This window comes from Syzygium oleosum, unplaced genomic scaffold (genome assembly GCF_021117445.2).
Source record: "Syzygium oleosum isolate NSW1041296 unplaced genomic scaffold, Sole_v2.1 Sole_v2.09, whole genome shotgun sequence".
Lineage (NCBI taxonomy): Eukaryota > Viridiplantae > Streptophyta > Magnoliopsida > Myrtales > Myrtaceae > Syzygium > Syzygium oleosum.
Genome location: NW_026607493.1, coordinates 11,202,341 through 11,224,403, shown reverse-complemented (window position 1 = coordinate 11,224,403; position 22,063 = coordinate 11,202,341). Strand labels below are relative to the sequence as shown.

The following is a 22,063-nucleotide window of genomic DNA, read 5'->3' as shown; positions in this document are numbered from 1 at the left end:
TTTATCGTCATTTTGATTTTGTGTTAGGCTCCAGTGTTTGGTCGTCGCAAGATCATAGTTTTAGATCCTACTCTGCTTTTTCGGATTCCTTTGGGTGATGGTATTTGATTGTTGAGCTATGCTGAATGCCGATAAATTCCTCTGGATTAGTCAGAGAATTATGATTAGTCAGGACATTTTTAGGATTCCTCTGGTATTTCATTTTGAGGATGATTGGGTTGATTAGTCATTGATGGTATTTCATTCTTAGGTGTTATACACGAGCATATAATTTTGTTGGGTGTTATATGTAAGCACAAGCTTGCGTGCGCGCGCACGAGCAAGCATGCCTTCACAGCTACATGCTTCAAAATTTTATTTCAAATTCTTCCTCCAAGTAGATTCAAATTCTTCCTCCGATGTACATTTATACATAAGCGCTAAGAAATATGTATCCTTAAAACCCGGCTTATGATAAAGATGCAGGATGTTTTGGTTAGCATTTTTCCCGATGTGCCAATTGCACAAACGATGTTGTATATTCGAAAACACCATTCTAATGGCTTTTGCCATGGCTTAGTCTTGATCAGTGAACATGGTTTTTGAAGCCTTATTTCCCATAGATTTCAAAAAAGCCTCAAACAACCAAATAAATGTTTTTGCAGTCTCGTTCAACAAAAATGCACAATCGAACAGAACATTCTTCCAATGGTAATTAATCCCGACAAATGGTGCACATATCATATTATATTTGTTGGTACGATATGTGGTATCAAACACTAGCACATCACCAAAACAGTCGTAATCAAATTTCGACATGCTATCTCTCCAAAATAAATTTGTCATTCTACCATCTTGATCAACCTGTACAGCGTATGAAAACATTGGATTTTGCATTTGCATGAAATGAAAATGATTTAGAACACTTTGACAATCTCCCCCCCCCCCCCCCCTTATACCATCAGCTCTTTTCGTCTGCAAATAATTTCGACAATCATGCAGATTGAAATCCAAGTTTTTGCTTCCTTCTGCTTCATTTGCTAGAAACTTATATGCTGTAGTCCCCCAATGCCGGCTTTAATCATATCAATTAATACACCCTTACAAGTTTCAAACATGATTCTTCTACATCTAATCAAATGCTTTTGATCATCCGGAATAAATGCCTGATTATATGCATAAATATACTCAATGACTTCATAGACACCATTGTCAACCTTAATTTGATACGAGCAAGATAGCCACATCTAACTTCATACCTCTTATATTTCTTTTCTTGATCAAAAGAGTTAAGAGAATGCCCCTCACAATTGCACACAAAAGTCTGTCGGGTTCATTCTCGTTTGCTATTTTTAAACATATTACCCTTCCTCACCCCAAATCCTTTACCGATTGCATAGGCCATATACTTATGATATGCTTCGAGTTCATTTGAAAAAACCATTCCTACAGAAAATTCATAATCTTTTTCTATATCACGTGTTACATGTGCAAGATGGGAAATTTCTTGCAGCAACCGAAAGAACAAAAAGTTATCAACATAGTACTTTTACATGCAAAATAACATTTCATCTGTTTCTTAAGAAAGCAAAAGATATTTCACATAATGTGCATGACAAAATTACCTCTGATTCAGCCATCCGATAAATTTGCACCCAAATTGAGACCAAATTGGGATTAAAATGACACCAAATCAGTCCCGACCAGCAAGTTTCAAAGATAATTCCAGCAGGTTTAAGTTTAGTAATGACACTACTTAACGAGAAATAGATATATATATATATATATATAAATTGTTACGGATGTCCATACTCATGTATATGCTCACAAAACTATAATGTGGAGTTCATTATTAGAAAAGATAGCCAAAACAGACAAAATTCGGTAACTTTCTAGGCGGATTGTGTCAGCTTTGATTGAGTTCACACAGTCTTCATGTCAATCTCACTCTATAAACTAGAGAATAAGCATACAGTAAACAATAGACATTAGCCAGGCATCAAGCATCAGCAATTTAGGCACTAAAAATTTAAAACCACGATATAGTTCACATGAAACTCGATTTCAATCTCAACCTAGTTTTAGCACCTCATGGGAGCATCACAGCACCAAAATACTGATATGATGAACTATACAGAAGAGCTTAAATGGAGATTGGAGTGCTGTTCTTCCTAGTTTTTTTCGCTTTGAAAGTTTTATCCCAAGGTACTTTAGCTTTCATTAATGGTTGACTTTCAACATATCTGTGTCCATTGTGGGCTAATCTCGCCTTCTTTTTTAATGCTCTTCATATCTTTAGATCTAGATTAGATTACCGAAATCATTTGTTAAGAAGAAAAAGATACGCACGAAAGTGCATGAACCATTCAAAAGTAATAAGACTTCAACCGAATTATATGAAGGTGGACATAGAGTTACATCTGAGTACAGCAAGTCCGTTGCAAGTGATAAGACATAGAGTTATGTTTAAGTACGGCAAATTTAGTGATTCATATTCGCATGATATTCTACCCATTTGAATTATTCTCCAAGATCTTGAATGATAAGACATTTTGCCATTTTTGAACTTCAAGGATTGAAATCCTAAAACATTAATAGGATGAACTCTCAAACTGGCATAGGAATGTTGATGCTGTCGTGACCTACCCGTCCCGATCGGGTTTAGGCCAAGAGGTATTTGTCGATGGATATGAACAACGATTGATTCGTTTGAATGGTGAACCAAATGGTTCAGTAATCCAATGACCGAGGCACTCTCAAGCCTCATACCTCACGCAACGAGAATTTTTTTAATTTACACATTTGATTGGAGTCGCCACTAGCTATGATCAAGGGTCGGCTAGAAACCCTGATCGAGACGCGGGAGTGTCGTCTCGATACACGCGAAAATCAGAGATTCTAAAGTTCGGAGACTTGATTACACTAGCGATCTAACTAGTGCCCTTTCAGTACCTAAACTTGAATGTTCGCAAACTAACGTACCGGGCAGCTTATCGAAAAAGTTAAGATTCCACATAACCGTTCTAAAAATAGAAAATAACAATCAATGTATTAAAAGTGCGCAACCAGATAATCATGAAGAGAATAAACAACCAGCGACCTAGCATCGTCTCTAAAAAAAGAAAATGCAATCAAAAGCCCTAAGGTAAAGCCCTAATGGCTTATCCGATTTTTGAGAATTTTTTTAGAGGATTTTTCTCATTTTTCATTTTCATTTTTTTTGAGTTTTTTAACCTAAAATCTAGTGAAATTAAGCCCAAAACTGATTTCTAAACATTTCCTAATTTTCTGATTTTTTTTTAATTTTTCCGAATTTTTCTGAAATTTTTAATTTTTTTGAATTTTCTGAATTTTTTAATTTTTTTAATATTTTTAATTTAATTAATTTTTTTGGGATTTTTAAACATTTTCGAATTTTTTTTTGGAATTTTTAATATTTTAATATTTTTTTGAATTTTTTGAATTTTCCAATATTTATATTAATAAAGAAAATCGGACCGGGTCTCCCGACCCAATCCGACCCGGCTGCCCGACCCGGGTTACCGACCCGCCCGAGTTTTCAAAATTTGATTTCATATTCTATTTTTTATTTTTTTCTTTTTCTCTCTTTTCCTTTTCTTTTCTCATTTTTTTTGTTTCTTTTTCTTTTTCTATTTTTTTTTCTCTCTTCTTCATGCCCTTCGTGTGCCCTCTGCCCAGAATTCCTTCCCAGGCGTCTTCATGCTGGGACCGTCACTGCGAACGCCTCCATCCCAAGAACCTCAACGAGACCACGCCACCTTCCGAGGCAAGCTTCCCCCAGATTCTAGACTACGGCCGAATCACCTCCGGTCGATCGACTGACTCCAAGTCACCGTCGGCCAGCTACTGACCGGCATTTTCTTGATCGTCGGTCACCTATTCCGACCCAAAAAACACTCCCCCCAGACCCACGCGACCAAGCCAGCGAACAAAACAACATAATCATATAAAAATGAGGAAGAATGGTCTAACTGAGGCGTGCCAAACCGTGTGCTTCGTTGGTGTTGGAAATGTCTCCAGCGAGGGAACATTTATACGCAGTCGACTCGGACAACATTAATACCCCACAAAATCACATGGAAAACAAAGAAATTTTGAAGTCAGTAACTACAATGGAACCGACCAAGCATATAACAAAGCTTTAGGGCGTCGCTTTTGCAAAAAGAATAGAAACTTCATTCAGGCATTTCATCGAGCATATGGCAGGCGTGGTTCATTGAGAGCTTTAGGTCGAGATTCGAAGCAATATAGGGCTTAAACATGATGTATGAAGATCCAAACAGCCGTATTTAACAACAAACATGTCTCGGTTTACACAAAAACGACCCAAAAATGCAAGATCAAATTCGGCGCCCTAAGCTCAAAGAGGTTCGTTGGGGCATTTAAACAAACAGGTGGGGTGCGCTTAAAACTAAGGGCTTCTAAGTCGATTTTTGTGGAATTCAGAGCTTATTTCTCATTAAAAAACGTTCAATAACATCATTTGGGGAAGTATGGAACCATTTTCCTCGTTCTGTGGTGTCGGGCAAGCACCGAATGAGCTCGGTGAGCCCGGCACTCGAGAGGCAGGGAGGAGGAAGCAAAACAGGGGAGCTGAAACTAAACCCACCTGGTTCGTCTCCGACCGAGATGAAGTGCGGCGACTGAGAACTTGATGGTACCGACGACGACTCGGGTTGATGGCCGGCAAACGAGCCAAACTTTCTTCCTTCGGGTACCATCCTCCCACTCTCTTGGTGTCTCCCTGTGCGAGGAGGTCGAACCACGCCAAAGAAGAAGGGTCCGACTCTGGTTTTCGCAAACTCACAGTGCACGGCGGAGAGGGGGAAGAGATTTGTCCGGCCCCTCCTTGCCGGTCAAGGGGGTCGGAACGCTCTCTTCACTACCCCTCGATCCTCCCCTTTTCCTCTCCGTTTTTTTTTTCCCGTTCCTCTCCGGTTCTCTCTTTCTCCCCCGGCTTTAAGGATGGCCAGTGGCGCGGAGCCGGCCAGCAAGCGCGCATGGCCCCCTGCCACTGTCAGCTGCCGTGGCCGGCCTACGCCCGACCCGAGGATCGCACCGGCATGCCCCACGCCCCTCTGGCTTCTGCGTTCTTTTCTGTGGCGTTCTGCACTGTTCCTCCCCTGTACATTCTGAAACGTTGACTGGGGAGGAGGGAGATGAACAGACGTGAGCCGGGCTGAGGGAAAGAGGGCCGGCCCGCGTGGAAAAAAAAGAAAAGAGGAGAAGAGTAAAACAAAAATGGGCCGCGTAAAAATGAAAAGAAGAGGGAAAAAAGAATGGGCCGACAAACCCGGCCCGGAAATCTTTTTTAAAAAAAAAAAAAAATTTTGTGCCCTAATAGGCCTTATTAATGCAAATGTGCCTAATGTCTACATGTCATGTAATTCAATGAAAATATTTTTGTTTAGTGGTTTAAAAATTAAATCCTAAAATTTTTTTATGCGATAAAACCCTAAATGATTTGGGCAAAATTTAGGTGTCAACAGATACTTTATCTCAAAATGCCAGAGCAAATGAAAAGAAACATTAGGACATATATAGTTTAACCCAAAATCAGAGGAGCAGGACACGATCGATCAAAATTGACAAAGTTATTTGATGCATTGAACAAATGGAAGTTGCACTCTAGGATACAAGAGACAACTCCTATCTCAGTAATGAACTTGTCCTAATTACTGAACTACTTTGTGGATAAAGCAAACTCATACTGGACCTGTAATGGAGTTCATTCCAACATACATAATCAACAATTAAGTCCATGTCGGGATAATGCTTGGATTGTTATTGTTACTGTTGAATGAGTGTTCTGTGCACCACCAGCAGAGAGCGCACGCCCCACAGAGAGAGAGAGAGAGAGAGAGAGAGAGAGAGAGAGAGAGAGAGAGAGAGAGAGAGAGAGAGAGAGAGAGAGAGAGAGAGAGAGACCCTCAATGGGACGTAAAGAAAGAGAATATGGCCCAAAAAATTACGTGTGTGAAACATCATCGTCTAACTTTGTATATATTGCCTTGAGATAGCATGACAACACGCCAAAAAGACATAGGAGGAGGAAGGTCTATGGAAACAAAAATACGATTGGATCAAATGAAATACTAGAGGAATCCTAAAAATGTCCTTACTAATCATAATGCTCTGACTAATCCAGAGGAATTTATCGACATTCAGCATAGCTCAACAATCAAATACCATCATCCAAAAGCAGAGATGAAAACCAGCATTTATGTACTCCTCCGAACCAAACGTCACAGGATAAAGAGAATATTTAAACCCTATAAATCCACAAGCACCAAACTTGCACGAAACCAAAATGCGGTCTCAAACCGGCATAATAGAGAAGGTCATGCGTGCCAAAAACCCTAAAACCCTCATTCAACCCAACATCTACCCAGACCTATGAACGCCGCACTCACAATCCTTTAAACCTCCAAAAAATTCAACACCCACGCCACTTTACCCGAGCACAACCTAGCAAAAACAACCCTAGATTTCCACCGGCTCTAATCGAAATAGTGAACAGAGAAACAGGAGGCCTTTGAAGTACCGGCAAGAGAGAGTAGGCCAGAAGAGGTTGTGGTTGGCCAGCCAGTTGTAGAGGATGGGGATGAGGGACTTCCACCAGGCGTACTTCTTGTCGACCGTGTGTTGCTGCTGTGACCTCTTCTCCTTGGTCACCGCCGACAGCTGCGGCTGGTGGTGGTGGAGCTTCTCCTTTGGCTACGGCTTCGCCTTTCGCCCTCGCTTCTTCAGGGCTTGTGGCACGCGGAGCGTCGAGGCGGAGGCTAGGGCGTCAGCGTCGGCGTCGGCATCGGAGGCGGTATCGGAGGGAGAGGCTAGGGCATCGGTGTCGGCGTTGGAGGCGGTGTCGGAGGGAGCGCAAGTTCTGAGCAGATCCGAGAGGAGAGAGAGAGAGAGGTTGGGGGCGCGAGAGTGCTGTGAGATGAGAGAGAGGCACTTTAATTTCAAATTGGAGTCTGACTAGGTGGAGCTCTCTCGACACGTGTCGCACGGAGAGACACTCATTTTTTGCCACTGTGGAATATGAGGGCACCCAATATTTTCTCCTTATGTACAGAACAAAATGTTATTTTGTTGGATATTCCAAGGATGCAAAACCTTTTCAAGGGCAAGAAATTGACTTTCGGAGTCAGCAAGGACGCCAAGGGCCAACCGGGTTCAGATAAAGCAAACGACCACCACCCATCATCGAATCCGACACGTGTCGAGACAACAAGATCTTCGCTAAATTCCGTTCGACGTGTCTGCCACTTCCCCTCCCTTGTCTGAACGGACGGTGAAGACGCGGGAGAGAGAAGGAAGAGAGAGGGAAAGGTCGAAACTTTCTCCAACCACCCGACCGTTGAAGCATCGTAGACCATCGAGAGAGAGATGTCGTGTTCTTCGTTGTGTTCTTCGACGACGCTTCAGTCCCGGGCCAGCGTGAATGGTGGGGGTCTCAAGCTTCAAAGTCCATCTCTTTATCAACCCAGTTCGCTCACCTTCACAAGGTACTGAGCTGTTCTCTCTAGTCTTAGTTATCAAGAAATGGAGGTTCATTCTTTCTGGGGCAGAATCAAGAATCAAGACCCATGTATAATCTGCCAAATGGAATTATTCTTGGCTTTGACTTTCTTAAGGACTGTTCAAGCGCGAATTACACGTTCAAGAATACTCGCTCCTCCTTTTTGCTCGTTCGTTTTAAGCTGAAATCTCAAAATACCGCAACTTTCTTCACATTTCGGTGGGAATTTGATGATAATTTGTGATTGCTTTGGCTTTGTTTCTTTCTGATAACCAATGGAATGGGATTTTGACTAATTTCGCAATATGGTAACGGAGATTGGCATTGGCTAGTGACTTGTGTCGAGGTTGTTGATGTGCCATCATCACTATCATTTTCTTTCTGGAGTTTGATTTAACATTATCGCTGAAATGAAGCCACAGATATATATAGACGCTTTCCACATTCTTGGGGCTTCAGGTTTTTAAAGGTTGTGTGCTTTTGGGGGCTTCATTCATGCTTTTCATTGGCTAATGTCTTTTGCCACTCTGTGTTGTATATGTAGAAGAAGGATCCAAACTGTCGTGAAGGCGACTGCACGAGTGGATAAATTCTCAAAAAGCGACATCATTGTCTCTCCATCGATCCTCTCAGCAAATTTCGCCAAACTGGGAGAACAGGTTCTCCTTTTATCTTGAGTTCTTATAGCAGACACTTCCATTACTGGGTTAGAGCGATAGGCTACTGCATATGAGTGAAGATAGCATGATATATTTTCCTATTTTGGCGGCTAAAATATTGTCTTTCTGGCCTTTTTTAGGACTAGGAAATTTCTTTGACTTACTGAGGTGGTGTGATTCTATCTTTTCGTGTGACGCTGTTTGGACCCGTGTATTGTCTAGGTAAAAGCAGTGGACGTGGCGGGTTGTGACTGGATCCATGTCGATGACATGGATGGTCTTTTTGTTCCGAATATTACCATTGGACCTCTTGTGGTAGATGCCTTGCGCCCCGTGACAGATCTTCCTCTAGATGTGCATTTGGTATCCTCCCTAATTGGTTGGGAACTTTTCCAAAATCGAAACAAAAACGGGAATAGGAAGTGAATTCTAATAAGATCATTCTTGCAGATGATCGTAGAACCTGAACAGCGAGTACCGGATTTCATCAAGGCTGGAGCGGACATAGTCAGTGTCCATTGTGAGCAATCAGCCACCATACATTTGCATCACACTTAATCAAGTGAGAACTTCATCTTATCATGTTTAGCGCATTTCGTGCAGATGTAATTGATCTGATCAAAAGAAAAGTCATGTTTCAAGTAATCTGCATAAATGGTGTCCATAAAATTTCATTGGCGCTCTCTAGTCCCAATCTCCTCTCTGAGCTCCTTTTTTGATAATTCAGATAAAAAGTCTAGGCGCAAAAGCTGGAGTTGTTCTAAACCCTGCCACACCACTGAGCGCTGTAGACTCTGTCCTTGATGGTGAGTTTACTGCTTACTTTTTCTCTTCTTTATTGTTTTCCTTTGCCTTGATATCTGGATGTGAAAATTCAAAGTAGTTGCTTTGTCTCAAGAGATCATGATTATCAGCTTTTGATGCATGTCCAGATCCTTTCTTCACTTTTGTGATTTCCAAATGAAACCAAACAGAATTTGTGTAGTCAACATGAGAAGCCTTAGGTGGGATTAAGAAAATTCTTGTTATTGAAATTGTGATTGCTAAAGACCACTGGATAATATGAGAAGCTGCATAAAGTTATATAGACAAGTTAAGCGCCATCCTAATGCAACAGTTTCATTTGAAAAATCTAAAGGACATGTTTCATGCGGTAATTTAGCTTCGAAGGACTTATGTGTAGACAATGATAACTTGAGATGACAGATTGCTTTCTATTATGTTCATATTCTAGAGTATAACACTGACAGAAACATTGAACTCTGCCCGGAAGATTGCAAAGTCTAACTTGACGAGGCACATCTCTCTGTGAAACAGTCGTTGACCTAGTCTTGATCATGTCGGTGAACCCTGGCTTTGGTGGGCAGAGTTTTATTGAGAGCCAAGTAAAGAAAATCTCCGACTTGAGGAGACTCTGCCTAGAGAAGGTATCGCACAGGGTCACAGTTCTTTTTGTAAGCTTTTATCAATTGATTGTCATTTGGTCGGGATGCAATGCCAAGTTGATGATATCTTGACCTATGCTCTCTAATAGGGTGTTAATCCCTGGATAGAAGTAGATGGTGGTGTTGGCCCATCAAATGCATATAAGGTGCTCCTATTGAACTTCGATCCTTTTCATGATGTACTATATTGAGTTTTCATTCGAATACTCTGTGACAAGGGCCATTGCCTGAAACATATTAAGGATAACCATGTCAATGGTCCGCGATTTAGCGTTCAAAATTGTAATGTAATTAGTCCATTCCCTAATTTTATGTTGGATATTTAGATAGTGAGTGTTTGATAAGGAAAGTAGTCAGGTTAGTACAATAGTTTCTTAACCAAGTGTCTCCTAATCTTATATGTGAGAATGATATATTCAGACGACCACTGCATGATTTTACAGGCTGCCTCTTTCTTGTTTTCCCTTGAATAAACTTTGCAAACTCAATACATATTTGCTCTCTTGGCTGGTAGGTTATTGAAGCAGGAGCTAATGCTATCGTAGCCAGTTCAGCTGTCTTTGGAGCTAAAGATTATGCTGAAGGTTGGAACCTCGGACCTCTTCCTCAATGGAAATTTGTTTGTTTGTTTGCCAGTGTTTTTGCTTCAACTACTTCGACTAATCTGATGGTTTGAAATGAATCTATTACAGCTATTAGAGGGATCAAAACCAGCAAGAGGCCTGTAGCTGTTGCCGTCTGAAGAGACATTCTTGAGATCTAAAGCAGATTATGGAACCGAAGCATTTAGCTAGTGTATGCTACATTCCATCTCATCTATTTGCCCACTCACTCTCATGAGGAAGGATCTCTGAAACTGTTTAACGTCGGTATCTTCTAAGAGAAAGTACTTAATGCATGATTGCCTGGGATTCGCTTTCTTTCATTGATATAACTAAATGGACATTCTGAATCTCCTATCTGTTTTGTTTCCCCATCTCAATCTGCTATAGTCATGCCCAGCTCAGGAATTCAATGCAATCTACCTTACATTGATCTTGATTGTACTTTCACTCCGTTTAGACAGTTCTCTGTTTTATTAACGTGGGTCATTCTAACTTTAATATCTTCTACGTACTGATTTTGCAGGAACACGGCAGAAATTTTGCAGCTCATGGGCAGCTAGTAGCATCAGTTCATCAATCAAATTGAAGTCATATCTGGAATTGCTCTTGGACAAGAAGTAGCGAAAGCCAAGTGCAACACCAGATAAAATCTTCTGTTGTGGTTCATCACGACAATAGCGATATGCATATCCCCTGGTTTTTTTTTTTTTGGTCAAAAAAGTACTTCATTCATTAAGTGCCATAATCAAAACAAAGATGTTCAATATCGAAACATAAAAGATCCCGAAGGGGTTGGGGAGGTTTAGTAATCCAATTAGAGAGGAGGGCATTTCTACAAAGGGCTTTGGCGATCCAATCCGCCACATGATTTACTTTTCGCGGATAGTGGACGAACGAAGTGCTTTTAAATTGGGCCAAACTCTTTTTGCAATCCTCTATAACAGCCCGGATGCACCATGGGCTTGGATAAGTGCCTGCTATAAACCCACATACTGATAAGCTATCACTTTTGATCTCTACCTTCAGATCAGCTTCTTCGTTCAGAGTAAAGTACGACACTAGGAGAGAGAAACCTTCCTTTAGAGCTAGGGCTTCCGCTTCTTCAGCCATTGCAGAGAGGGTCAATTTCGCAAACCCGGCGACAACAATCCCTCTTGAATCTCAAAGTATGCCAGCAATCACTCCGTCTGGTTCACCCTCGATGAAAGATCCGTTGACATTCAGCTTAAAGGCACCATTTTTAGGCGGTTTCCACCCTGTTGAACTTCATATTAATAAGAATTTCAGTTTCTGTCTCATTCCTTCTCTTCCGTCATAAGAATTTGCAGTATGAAAGTTTTATGAGGGAATAGTTGTATTCCTGGCTTTGTTACTGATTCTGTTGCCGAATTTCCTTTAAAGTATGGTAAGATAATGTTGTGCAACGACAACTTGAATTGAATTTAATGAGCATGTTATATAAGCCTTCCTTACTCCACCAGAACACAGTAGCATTATATACTTCTGCAAAATTCTGTGAAGCTACACATTGGGATAGCTAGTAAAATCACTTGTTAATCATATCAAGGATCATCAACGTAATACCAATTTCTTAATGCATATTTGTCATGTAATCCAGCCATTGCAACAAACATTAAAGCACAACACTTTCATTACAAATTTGGTTCTAGCTTTGTGACTGATCTCCTCAGGCTAACTAAAGAGCTACAGATTCTCGATGTATTCCTATCTACAAAGCCTACGGAACACGTCCTTGTGACTTCTCTATAGTCTCTACAAAGAGATGGAGCGATATACAGTTACTATGCTAGAAATGTAATATCTGTCCTAGAAATTCATCCATTACGCAAAAACTGCCATGATGGAACAGCCATAGCACAGGACCAAAGGGCAGTGCTGCATAAGAGCGCTCACGAAAACCACCAGCTTCACCACAGCAAAGGCCTCAGTCCTCCACAAGCGCCTCAATTACAGCACAGTAAGCAGGGAATGTGTTAAAGCTATGTCGGCCGATCCAAATTTTATCCTCTACAAGATGCGAGGAGCTTTACACTTGACATGCTGTCTACAAACAGGGCAGGAACCACACCTAACAAGCCACTTGTCAACACATGTCAAGTGAAACATGTGGTGGCAATGGGGTAAGCTCCTTACAGTTTCTCCGACTTCGATATTCTATGGTAAGACACGAGCAATAACCGCGCATTAAATAGTGACCATGTGAGCAATGATCAACTGTAACATATACATCTTATGAGAAACTAACCTGCAAACATATTGCACAGCAAATGCTCTGCATTGTCTTCATGTCTTCCATGATGACCTGAGATGGCAGTCTCTTCAGAGCATCTTGTGACAATCCTCTGGATACTAACTCATCATATACATCACGAATTTCAATGAACCTCCTACTATCATCATCCACCTGCTCGCTCCAACAAAACACCATATGCATTAGTTAAGCCACAAGCTCCCCAGACATCAGTAGGAATAAGGCTTTCATCTAAGAATGGAATGGGGTCGCAAAATCTGAACTGTAACTTTTATAGCCTAAACAATAGGCACTAAATCACTTTAACAATACGAAACAACTGTTGCAAATCCTTTCTTCCAACGTTATGAGATGGCAAACAAACAGTATGTGGTTTTCTTATGAAGTGTTGTCAATAAACCTAATTACCTCGATAAATATTCCAATAACTTAGCCATGATAGTTACATCAGAATTACTGCCCATCGTTCCTAAGAACTAGTGCTATGCAGCTGCAACTTAAGAAAGGTTTTGCCTGTAAGTTTACCCAAAATTTACTTGTACAACTGACCCCAGCTAAAAAGGTTTAAATATTAAAAAGAAAAAATACAAGCCATTCGATTATGTGGGCATGTGTTCATAAGTCGTGATTATTCAGATGCATATAATATGCGGCAATTCTTGCTACACAGTGGAAAGGAGAGGGAAGACCTGCCAATGGTAAGGAGTTAGCATTGCCGGTTCAAATTGATCCTCTACAAACCTCCCACGGAGTAGCTCCTCTATGAAGTCAGCCTGGACTCAAAAGGTAGTGCAGTTGATCTAACTAGTTATGCAAGAGAAGGCTACCAACCAAAAGACTTAATGCATCTTTCAGCTCTGGAGAGAGTAGGTAAAAAGATGTTCATGGTGAAGAGTATGTTCTTTCAAAACTAAGCAGCTTTTTGCAGCACGCGTGCTAAGCTTCAAGATAAGACAATCACTGTTGCACATCTTAATTGACTGCTGCTCTTTCTTCGGAGGCACAGTTATATTCCCAATGTACTAAATTAAACATAATGCAGTACCAAGATGACTAGAACAGCATGCTGGTGAGCAAAGAATGCGGGCTATGTAACCCAAACAAGAAAAAAAAACAGACAGGAATCCGACTATGACTGGGGAAAATTTACAAAGCATGACCAGAGAGATTCGATAAGGATGCTGATTTTATCAAACTAACCATAGACGACGTGCCACGTACACCCGTTTGCTCTTGACACCAATAGGCACAGGACGCTTCCAAAAATTCCAATGACAATACCGCTCCAGCGATGGCTCCTAATAGCGCTCCTCGTAGAAGACCACGATTAGATGCTCGACCAGCTAAAGCACCCGCAACTGCTCCCATTAGAACTCCACCTAAAAGTCGAATACAAGCATGTCAAGCCATCATCAAAGTTTTCTTTCTTTTCCCCTTCCTATCACAAGATTCAGGGTTGAAGTCATTCGAGAGGCACAAAGAACATGCTGGCCCTTAAAAGTTCACTGGCAGAGATGGGCAAATAGCTGAGAAGCAGAAAGCTCGAGCAGTTTCAGTTCTAGCGACATCAGCATGAGCAAGGGCATGGTAATCAAAGATTCAAAGTACGTCAGAAAAATAACTCAAAGCTGCGGCCATCAACAAGTCTAGAGAAGACATCATGAGCTCAATTTGAACCAAGAACCACATCGCGTAAAGATTTCGCATCGTAAACAAGCAGTACTTTAGTCCAGTGAACACTACACCAAGTCTGCCTCACTCCGTTCCAACACAGACCATCCACGCCGAGACCAGGAATGCATGCTATGATCCCTCACTAAGCAACTGAACTAAACACCCAAATTCCAACGAATCTTGCTCGCCAGACTACAGTCAAAGAAAAGAAACAGGCCAAAAAAAATCATCATCTTCTCACCGAGAGCGAAAAGCCCGACGAGAGCGCCAAACAGCGCGACGATAGCCAACCGGAGCACACGCCGGAAACCCCAGGCCCCTCCGAACAATCTCCCCACAGCGGGCCAGTCGTGCGGCTCCCCCTCCGGCGACGGCGGTGGGGAGCCGCCGCAGAAGCTGCAGGCCGCCGAGCCCGCTCGGTAGCGGGAACAGGTGCAGCGAAAGCCCATCTCCATGGAATCTAGACGAGCTTAGGAAAGTGAAAAAAAGGACACAAAAAAAAGTGATCTTTTAGCACAAGGGATCGCCAAAGTTGAGAACTTTAAGCCCCATCCTGTCGTGGAAATGGAGTGATGGGTTCAGGCCAAGCACTGCGAGAGGGCGAAACCATTTCTTTGATGCACAGAGAGAGAGAGAGAGAGAGAGAGAGAGAGACGAGAGGCAGGGCCCAAGTAGAAACTAGAAATGGTAGTTGCCGACCAATACAGAATTGAAAGAGACGTGAAGATGAAGTCGGTTAAAGTTCTTCCAAAAAGTAAACGGTCGAAGAGAGAAGAAACACTAGGGGTGTATTTGAAAACTATTCTGTTTTCGAAAATAATTTCTGTTTAGAAATAATTTTTTTTTATTTCGTGATCGGAAATAATTTCTAAGCATTTAAAAATGTTTGGTAATTATTCAAAATTTCTACTCTTGAAATAGAAAAAGAACATAAATGCGTTTGATAACTATACAAGATTTCTTTTTATTAATAATATTTTGAATTTTTTAATATTTCTTTCTTTTCATTTTTATTTTTTTTCTTCTTCTTCCACTTCCTTAGCCATGACCAAGTCGCCGACGCCGGCAATCGGCCACAGGCCAGGGCCAGCGAAGGCGTCGCGGCCCTCGCCGGCCACAACCGCCCTTGCCAAATTCGACGAGGGTCACCCACGATGGATCTGGTGAGGGCGATCCTCGCCCATGCAGCGAGGGTCTAGCCCTTGCCCTCGCCGGTGAGCACCGCAACGCCCTCGCTGGCCCTGGCCTGTGGGCGATGGCCAGAGGCAGGCGATCGGTCAGGAAGAAGAAGAAAAAAAAAATTTCTTTTCCATTTCTGATTCTTCTTGATTCTATTCCAAAACTGATTTTGCGAACAAATTTTTGCAATTTTGTGCCCAGCAACAAAAAATTTACCAAACGAATTTCTGTTCCAAAACTGATTCTGAGAACAAAAAAATAGAAATAGTTACTGTTTGGCCGGTTGCCAAACGCGCCCTAGGATTCCAGTGAAGAAATATCGTTAATCACTTGTTAGGATTGGGGACCAAATTGGAAAGTCGACATCTTTCCTGGGATTGACAAGGACTTTGTTAGATAACAGATATAGCCATCATGCCGACAAGCTTGTAATTTTCGATATGTCACTTTTTAACTGGTACAAACACTCAATGCTTACAAGATCGCCAATTTCTAATTAGACAAGATCGGCACTCGTTAACAAAATCTTTAAGTCTTGATCGAGCAGCACCTCTGCAGGACGCGCAATTAATTCGACTTTTTTTCGTGCGAAGTCACACGCGATTAATGAAACAGTGTTGTCGTTCTCTTCACTGGGGATCAATGTTTGTTGGTGGCTTCATGGACTTTCAATAAACCACACATTTCTGTCTCGTGGGCTCATTTAGGTAAAAAGGATTAAATGAGGGACCACTTTGTTCAGCAAAGGAGAGAGAGTCCTTAAAATACAGATGACCCATCCGATTCTCCATTGAAGTGCCTTTCTTTCCCCCCCTTTTCTTATGGAAGCAGCAAAACGAATGCGACATCTTACCTACCACAAAGTTTTCTTCCACATTTTTGCATTGCAAGGTAGTGGAAAAACCGTGTTGGTTCTTTAATAGAAACCTTTTCAAGCCGCATGCCTTGAGCAGCGTAGACCCTACACCAAAAAGAAAAAAAGAAATAAATAACAGCAGCAGCAGCAGTCGCTCACACAGTCAGATTCCGAGGCACAAATTCTACTTCTAACTTCTATACCAAGCTCAACATCATCTCCATGCAAGCTACAAGCACCTACTTCAAACTCCTTTTAGAAGCTCGGCTCTGCAACAGAGATACGACGTGACCACCAGAATTTTGAATCTCTTGGTTTCGGCTCTACATTCCTCCCCAGTGCTCATCATGCGACATTGCACGCATTCATCAAGTATGACTCATAGAGATCACACAATCAGGGCATTGGCAAACTAACACCAGGTGGCGCATCGGAACTGACAATCACATCCGAACAAGGGTTTGATAGACAGGATTCAGAAAGAGGCAAAAGCTGTTCGTAGGACAAGAAGAAACGACATAAATGAGTCAATACAAGTAGAACTCTGGCGATGATTCATTAGACTGCACAAGGATACTTGGTTTAGCAAATAATCGTATTAGACTAATCGAAATATTAAGCCTTGTAAAAATATATTCAACAGAAAGATGGCCTTCAAACTGATTTGAGACAAAGTACAAGAGATATGGTTACACCAACCCAAGCACGTGTACCCATTGCGAGGCTCCAAAGACTAGACATCTTATCCAAAGCCTAAATCCGCGATCCCTTCTCGATGTTCTTCTAAACCTCTGGTGTCACAATCTTGTAAAGGGAAGCACTACTGCAATCATCATCCAGTTCGGAGGGCTTGGAGTCACAATCTTGTAAAGGGAAGCACTACTGCAATTATCATCCAGTTCTGAGGGCTTGGAGGCGAGAAGCAACTAAATTCAGCAAGTTTGGCCCTGCTTGAGACAAAAGAATGTTGATTATAAAAGATGCATACTCCACAATGGTGTCCATAGGTCCCGATTCATACTCATCCGGGCAATTTGGAACTCAAAACTTTGTGCCGCGACAGCAACACCTCATTCATTTGAGCAATTTGATGTAGGAGATGGGCGATTTTCTGCAAATGAGAGTTCAATGAGAGTTAAATCCAAATTTCCAAAATATCATAACACCATAAAATGGCAAGGACTGAATATACCCAGCTAATCACTCAAAATCGGGCATGCGAATTCAAAAAATTACTCGACTTTTGGAGAAGTCCCATCAAACTATGCAGTCGAGTTGCTTCACTTAACATAATAATGTCTTGGGGGAGGAATAGAATTTGGGCGATACAAAGGTAAACAGGTCACAATTCGACGCTTGGCCCACACTGATCCAAACCATACCAGCATTTATAGCCAGATTCCCTAATGGGTATTTCAACAAACACTTTACATGTAACCAAACTAACCTCGTCTCGCTCTTTAACCACGCGCATCAAACCATCCACCCTCTCTCTGTGCCTCAGGCGCAGCAAACGAAATCGCGCGTACACCCACCACAGCACCACCGCCGCCGAAGCAACAGACAACCAAACCAATCCTCCCCTCGCTGAGCTACGGCCAAAGAAGGAGCTCACAGCACCACGAACCTTCGAACCCAACACTCTAAACCCGAATCCCAGCAAGCCCGCGGCTCGACCCGGTTCTCGGACCTGGGCCGCCGGATCCGACGGCGGCCGCGGCTCCTCTCGGAGCTCCTCATCAACGTCGGACGACGAACACGAAGAAGGAGAAGAAGAGGACGACGACGACGACGACGACGAAGTGAAGAATTGCGAAGGGGAGGATAGTGAATCGGCGGAGGGAGGCAAAACAGGAGATGGGCTTCGCTCTTCTCCACAGGGTCCGGAGGGGACGTGCAGATTCTCATGGTTGCTCGGAGGAAACACGCTCAAGAACCCGCCTTTGCCATCTGGGTCGCCGTCGACGGCAGGCTCTCGGATGACGACCATCGACCACGGTCTGGAACGACCCGCGTGGGGCTCCGAAGAGCAGCACGAGCTCGCGGAATCAAGAACCTGCCGCGGCTCCGACGGACCCCCATCTGGTCCAAACATCTCTCGCCAAACCGAACCAAGAACTCCCGCCGGAAGAAAAAGAACCCCCTGGGAATTGCGAAAAGGGGGCGAGAGAATCTTCTACTCGCGATTGCGAGATGATGATGGAGAGCTTCGAAGGGACAGAGTCAGAGAGCGAGGTAGTGCTGCGCGACCGGAATCGTTCCGCCGGTCGTTTTTCTGGTAATGAAACGACCAATCATCGTCCACGAGGCTCGGGGCAGAGATCCTAGATTGCCGTCGCTAAAATGGGATCGGTTCGAGCACGTGCCCTTTTGGGGGTTGGGCCTGACGGGGAGCTGTATTGGGCTTTCCAAACGGGCCTAGGCCTATAAACAGTGGCCCGATTCCGTTGCATTTGCCACATCGGCCCGTCCTCAATGGCTACTAAAGCGAGAAGCGCAAGCTTGCTTCACTGGGATTGTCTTGGCTTTTCGTTTGGGTGTCACGGTCGCTTTCGTCTTAATAATATGCCGGGATAATTATACAAGTGGTCCATGAACTTTAGTACAATATACAATGTGATCTTTGAACTTTTATTTTGTTCAATGTATCCATGAACTTTAGCCAAATTTACAATATGGTCCATGAACTTTTAATTTGTTCAATGTGCTCCCTAAATTTTTGGTACTTGTTCAACTTAGTCCGGAACTATATGAATTAATTCAAGTTCAGGGACAACATTGATTCAGGGACTAAGTTGCACATGTACCAAAAGTCTAGGGACCATATTAAATAGATTAAATGTTCAGGAACCACATTGCATATTCGCCTGCAATTCAGGGACCACATTGAATAAATTATAAGTTCATGGACTACACTGTACATTGGGTCGAAGTTCATGAACCATTTATGTCATTTTCCCTAAATTGTGCAATTCGACCTCTTTCCTCCTATTAATGAGGGAGACTCTCATTTTGACTTGAATTTTCGATTTTGAGCGGCTAATCAATGAACTCTTACTTTTCCATAAGGGGGAAAATTATCTAAAAAGTCTTAAACTTATTGCACTTTTGCCAATTCAGTCCTAAACTTTTTAAGTTTGCCAATTGAGTTCATTCGGCCAATTTTGGCCGTTTTGAGCTGACGTGGCAATTTTTAATATTTTTTAATAATTTTTTTGAATTTTTAAATATGTTTTTATTTTTTTCCTTTTTTTTTTTCTGGCCTTCTTCCCCGACCGGCCAGAGGGAATGGCCGGCAAGGTCGACCTCGTCGGCCTCTAGTGAAGCTCGCCCCCGCCGGCCACTGGCGAGGGCGAGCCTTGCCGGCCCCTGGCTAGGCGAGGTCAAACCTCGCTCAACCTCGCCGTCCCGACCCAAGCGACGGGGAGGTTGGCCTCACTAGATTTGGGCGAGGTCGAGCCTCGTCCAGCCAAGGCAAGGCTGACCTCGCCCAGCTAGGGGTTGACGAGGGTTGCCCTCGCTAGTGGCCGGCGAGGGCGAGCTTTGCCAGAGGCCGGCGAGGTCGACCTCGCCGGTCGCCGGACCAGCCAGAGGGAAGAAGGCCAAAAAAAAAAAAGGAAAAAATATTTAAAAATTGCCACGTCTACGGTGGCTGAATGGCCAGCGTCCACGCCAGCTCCAGGCAGCCAAAATTGACCGGATGGACTCAATTGGTAAAAAGTGAAAATGTTTAAGACTCAATTGGTAAATTTGAAAGGTTTAAAACTGAATTGGTAAAAGTGCAATAGGTTTAGGACTTTTTAGACAATTTTCCATAAGGAGGAGCCTTGTTTGACTTGAATTTTATTTTCCCTTTGACTGCCCAAAACTTTCGAGAAAGTAATATCTTCCGGTCAAGCAAATTCAGTAGCCAGACCAAAAATAATAAAAAAAATTGAAAACTCAGTAGATATAATTTCATCCGAAAATGAAGGAAATGAATGTGTCGGTTCCATGGTGAAGGCACGACCTAACTAATATTCATTGATGAAGGCAACCCGCCAACTGAAATTTGATATTTTTTGCCTCTTTGTTGGTGTAGCATGAGCTTATCTTAAATTAGCATGCAAGTTATGATTAATTAAGCGACTTAAATTTAGGGGGTTCAAAGTTGAAAATTTAATGGGGTCATGTAAACATTTAGGACTCCGTTTGTTTCATGAAAAATGAATGATTTAAAAAAATATTTTTCTCATAAATGATCATTTATATCACTTATAAAAATCAATGGACGAATATTTTTTTCACTGTGTACGAAAATATTTAGATATAGATTGTTATAGACAATGAAAATATTTTTTTTGGCTAATTATTTCGAGCGATGCAAGCGATCATTTTTAGAAAATTATTTTTCAAACTGCTCTTTTTTCGCGAAACAAACGAAACCTTATATTTTGATCTTCTTCTCCTTTTCTTTTCCAAACGTCTTCACTTATTTTGCAAAAGCCCCCGTTCACGAGATGGGCAAAGTAGTAATTCCGTTCATCTCTCACATGTTTATATTCCGTTCATTTCTCACATGTTTTTATGTGAAATTTCGAGTCTGATTTATGCTACGACGGTTTTCTTTTAGAAAGAGTTCTTTAAATATTGAAATCTCTTTTTCCACAAATGCACAAAGTAGAAATTTATACAGTATGTTGGGGTTTATAGTTGCTTCATTGGAATGTCTTTGTTTTTTTTTTATTTCTTTTTTTCAAATGTGGGTGCTACAATTGTTTTCGTCTTAATAAATGGTGGGTCTCGACCTTTTCCTCCAATTAATAAGGAAGAATTTCTTATTTTGAATTGAAATTTTTATTATGAAAGTCGATCGAGACACTTGTACTTTTCACAACAAGGAGTCTGCTCTGCTTGGCTTGAATTTCATTTCATTTGGACCGCCCAAAACTCTTTTAAAGGAATATAATTTTATTTTTTTATATCGCGGTGAGAAAGAACTTGAATTGATTAAAAGTGAAAAAACATACTTTAAAAAACAATCGAAATTTAATGGGGTTATTTAAACACTTATTTATAATAATCTATACTGTTATATAAAACAACTAATACCTCTTTTTATTCTTAAAGGAATTTGATTTTTTTTTCTTTCCAAATATCTTCACTTATTTTGCAAAAAAACCGCATTCACGACAAATACACAAATCATTAAGTCCGTTTGATCTCCCACATGTTTCAAAATAAAGAATTTTTGTTGTCTGGTGGCACTACTCACGTAGACAGAAAAACAACTTGCTTAATTTCTTTTTCGTTTGTTTTGTTTCTGGGGTTGGTAAAGGATAATTTCGTTTCAAAAAGGAAATGTAGATGGATTAGTGAGATGTGCTTCCGAGCATAACAAGTCCAAAAGAGGGGGCGGGGGGAAATGAGACCCAATTTAAAGGAAGTGTGTTGCGGAGTTGGGCTTGACGACCCAATACCGTCTGATACCAAGTCTCACGGTTTTGTCCTTTGGCGTACAGATAGGCACCTTTCCAGGACGTTACCCAATTTGGGACTGCTCCCACCGAGCACGCTTAACTTTGGAGTTCCAAAAAGTAAGTATTGTCGTCACTTCAAAGGCGCCTCTAAGAGGCTTCCGCAATATTATTCTGTGAGCTTTCGTCTGTTTAGGTTCAAAGTTCAACCCTTTTGAAGTTAGAAAGGTCACCAAATCCAAATGCATCGACAGGTTTAGTCGGCTATGGAAAGAATACAAATTGACCATCCATGGAAGCAATGTAGCTTTCCATTCTACTCCTTCCTACCCACAAAATTAACAAAATAATTAAAAAAACATCATCGGATTTTTGCAAAACTGGAAATGCCACGT

At 41.8% G+C, this 22,063-nt stretch overlaps 3 protein-coding genes across 9 annotated transcripts; 1 reads left to right on the top strand and 2 right to left on the bottom strand.

The window, feature by feature from the left end:
• Nucleotides 1-6,980: 6,980 nt before the first annotated feature.
• LOC115693890 (ribulose-phosphate 3-epimerase, chloroplastic-like) lies at nt 6,981-11,070 on the top strand. Of its 3 annotated transcripts, XM_056314888.1 has the most exons (10): nt 6,985-7,508; nt 8,067-8,181; nt 8,404-8,544; nt 8,632-8,688; nt 8,909-8,987; nt 9,499-9,608; nt 9,716-9,772; nt 10,141-10,210; nt 10,319-10,421; nt 10,755-11,070. In XM_056314888.1, the coding sequence occupies exons 1-9, from the start codon at nt 7,390-7,392 to the stop codon at nt 10,366-10,368; spliced, it is 798 nt and encodes a 265-aa protein (XP_056170863.1). In that variant the 5' UTR covers nt 6,985-7,389; the 3' UTR covers nt 10,369-10,421; nt 10,755-11,070. The 3 variants fall into 3 exon arrangements, with proteins under 3 accessions (XP_056170865.1, XP_056170863.1, XP_056170864.1); XM_056314890.1 differs by lacking the exon at nt 8,404-8,544 and having other exon boundaries at nt 6,981-7,508; XM_056314889.1 differs by lacking the exon at nt 9,716-9,772 and having other exon boundaries at nt 6,995-7,508.
• Nucleotides 10,894-14,854, bottom strand: LOC115693874 (NEP1-interacting protein-like 2). Of its 3 annotated transcripts, none has more exons than XM_056314892.1 (5): nt 14,419-14,854; nt 13,704-13,882; nt 13,193-13,276; nt 12,498-12,656; nt 10,894-11,495 (listed from the first exon to the last, which is right to left on the bottom strand). In XM_056314892.1, exons 1-5 carry the CDS (start codon nt 14,630-14,632, stop codon nt 11,472-11,474), a joined length of 660 nt encoding a protein of 219 aa, XP_056170867.1. In that variant the 5' UTR covers nt 14,633-14,854; the 3' UTR covers nt 10,894-11,471. The 3 variants fall into 3 exon arrangements, with proteins under 3 accessions (XP_056170867.1, XP_030476803.1, XP_030476806.1); XM_030620943.2 differs by lacking the exon at nt 10,894-11,495 and adding an exon at nt 11,804-12,406 and having other exon boundaries at nt 14,419-14,849; XM_030620946.2 differs by lacking the exons at nt 10,894-11,495; nt 13,193-13,276 and adding an exon at nt 11,804-12,406 and having other exon boundaries at nt 14,419-14,850.
• Nucleotides 14,855-15,722: 868 nt separating this feature from the next.
• On the bottom strand, nt 15,723-18,677 carry LOC115690695 (uncharacterized). Of its 3 annotated transcripts, none has more exons than XR_008817135.1 (3): nt 17,660-18,677; nt 16,912-17,323; nt 15,723-16,317 (listed from the first exon to the last, which is right to left on the bottom strand). XR_008817135.1 is itself a non-coding variant. In XM_030617143.2 (2 exons), the coding sequence occupies exons 1-2, from the start codon at nt 18,305-18,307 to the stop codon at nt 17,234-17,236; spliced, it is 738 nt and encodes a 245-aa protein (XP_030473003.1). In that variant the 5' UTR covers nt 18,308-18,677; the 3' UTR covers nt 16,687-17,233. The 3 variants fall into 3 exon arrangements, 1 of the variants encoding a protein (XP_030473003.1); XR_008817136.1 differs by lacking the exon at nt 15,723-16,317 and adding an exon at nt 16,656-16,704; XM_030617143.2 differs by lacking the exon at nt 15,723-16,317 and having other exon boundaries at nt 16,687-17,323.
• Between the last annotated feature and the right edge of the window lie 3,386 nt (nt 18,678-22,063).

Excerpts from the sequence above, each read along its gene's own strand:
- LOC115693890 (XM_056314888.1), top strand. The coding sequence starts at position 7,390 with ATGTCGTGTTCTTCGTTGTGTTCTTCGACGACGCTTCAGTCCCGGGCC. Across the intron at positions 8,182-8,403 it reads TCGCCAAACTGGGAGAACAG|GTAAAAGCAGTGGACGTGGC; the intron begins GTTCTCCTTTTA and ends TGTATTGTCTAG. Across the intron at positions 8,545-8,631 it reads TTCCTCTAGATGTGCATTTG|ATGATCGTAGAACCTGAACA; the intron begins GTATCCTCCCTA and ends TCATTCTTGCAG.
- LOC115693874 (XM_030620943.2), bottom strand. The coding sequence starts at position 14,632 with ATGGAGATGGGCTTTCGCTGCACCTGTTCCCGCTACCGAGCGGGCTCG. Across the intron at positions 13,883-14,418 it reads CGTCGGGCTTTTCGCTCTCG|GTGGAGTTCTAATGGGAGCA; the intron begins GTGAGAAGATGA and ends TTCGACTTTTAG. Across the intron at positions 13,277-13,703 it reads TACGTGGCACGTCGTCTATG|GCTGACTTCATAGAGGAGCT; the intron begins GTTAGTTTGATA and ends TTTTGAGTCCAG.
- LOC115690695 (XM_030617143.2), bottom strand. The coding sequence starts at position 18,307 with ATGTTTGGACCAGATGGGGGTCCGTCGGAGCCGCGGCAGGTTCTTGAT. Across the intron at positions 17,324-17,659 it reads TGGTTAAAGAGCGAGACGAG|AAAATCGCCCATCTCCTACA; the intron begins GTTAGTTTGGTT and ends TCTCATTTGCAG.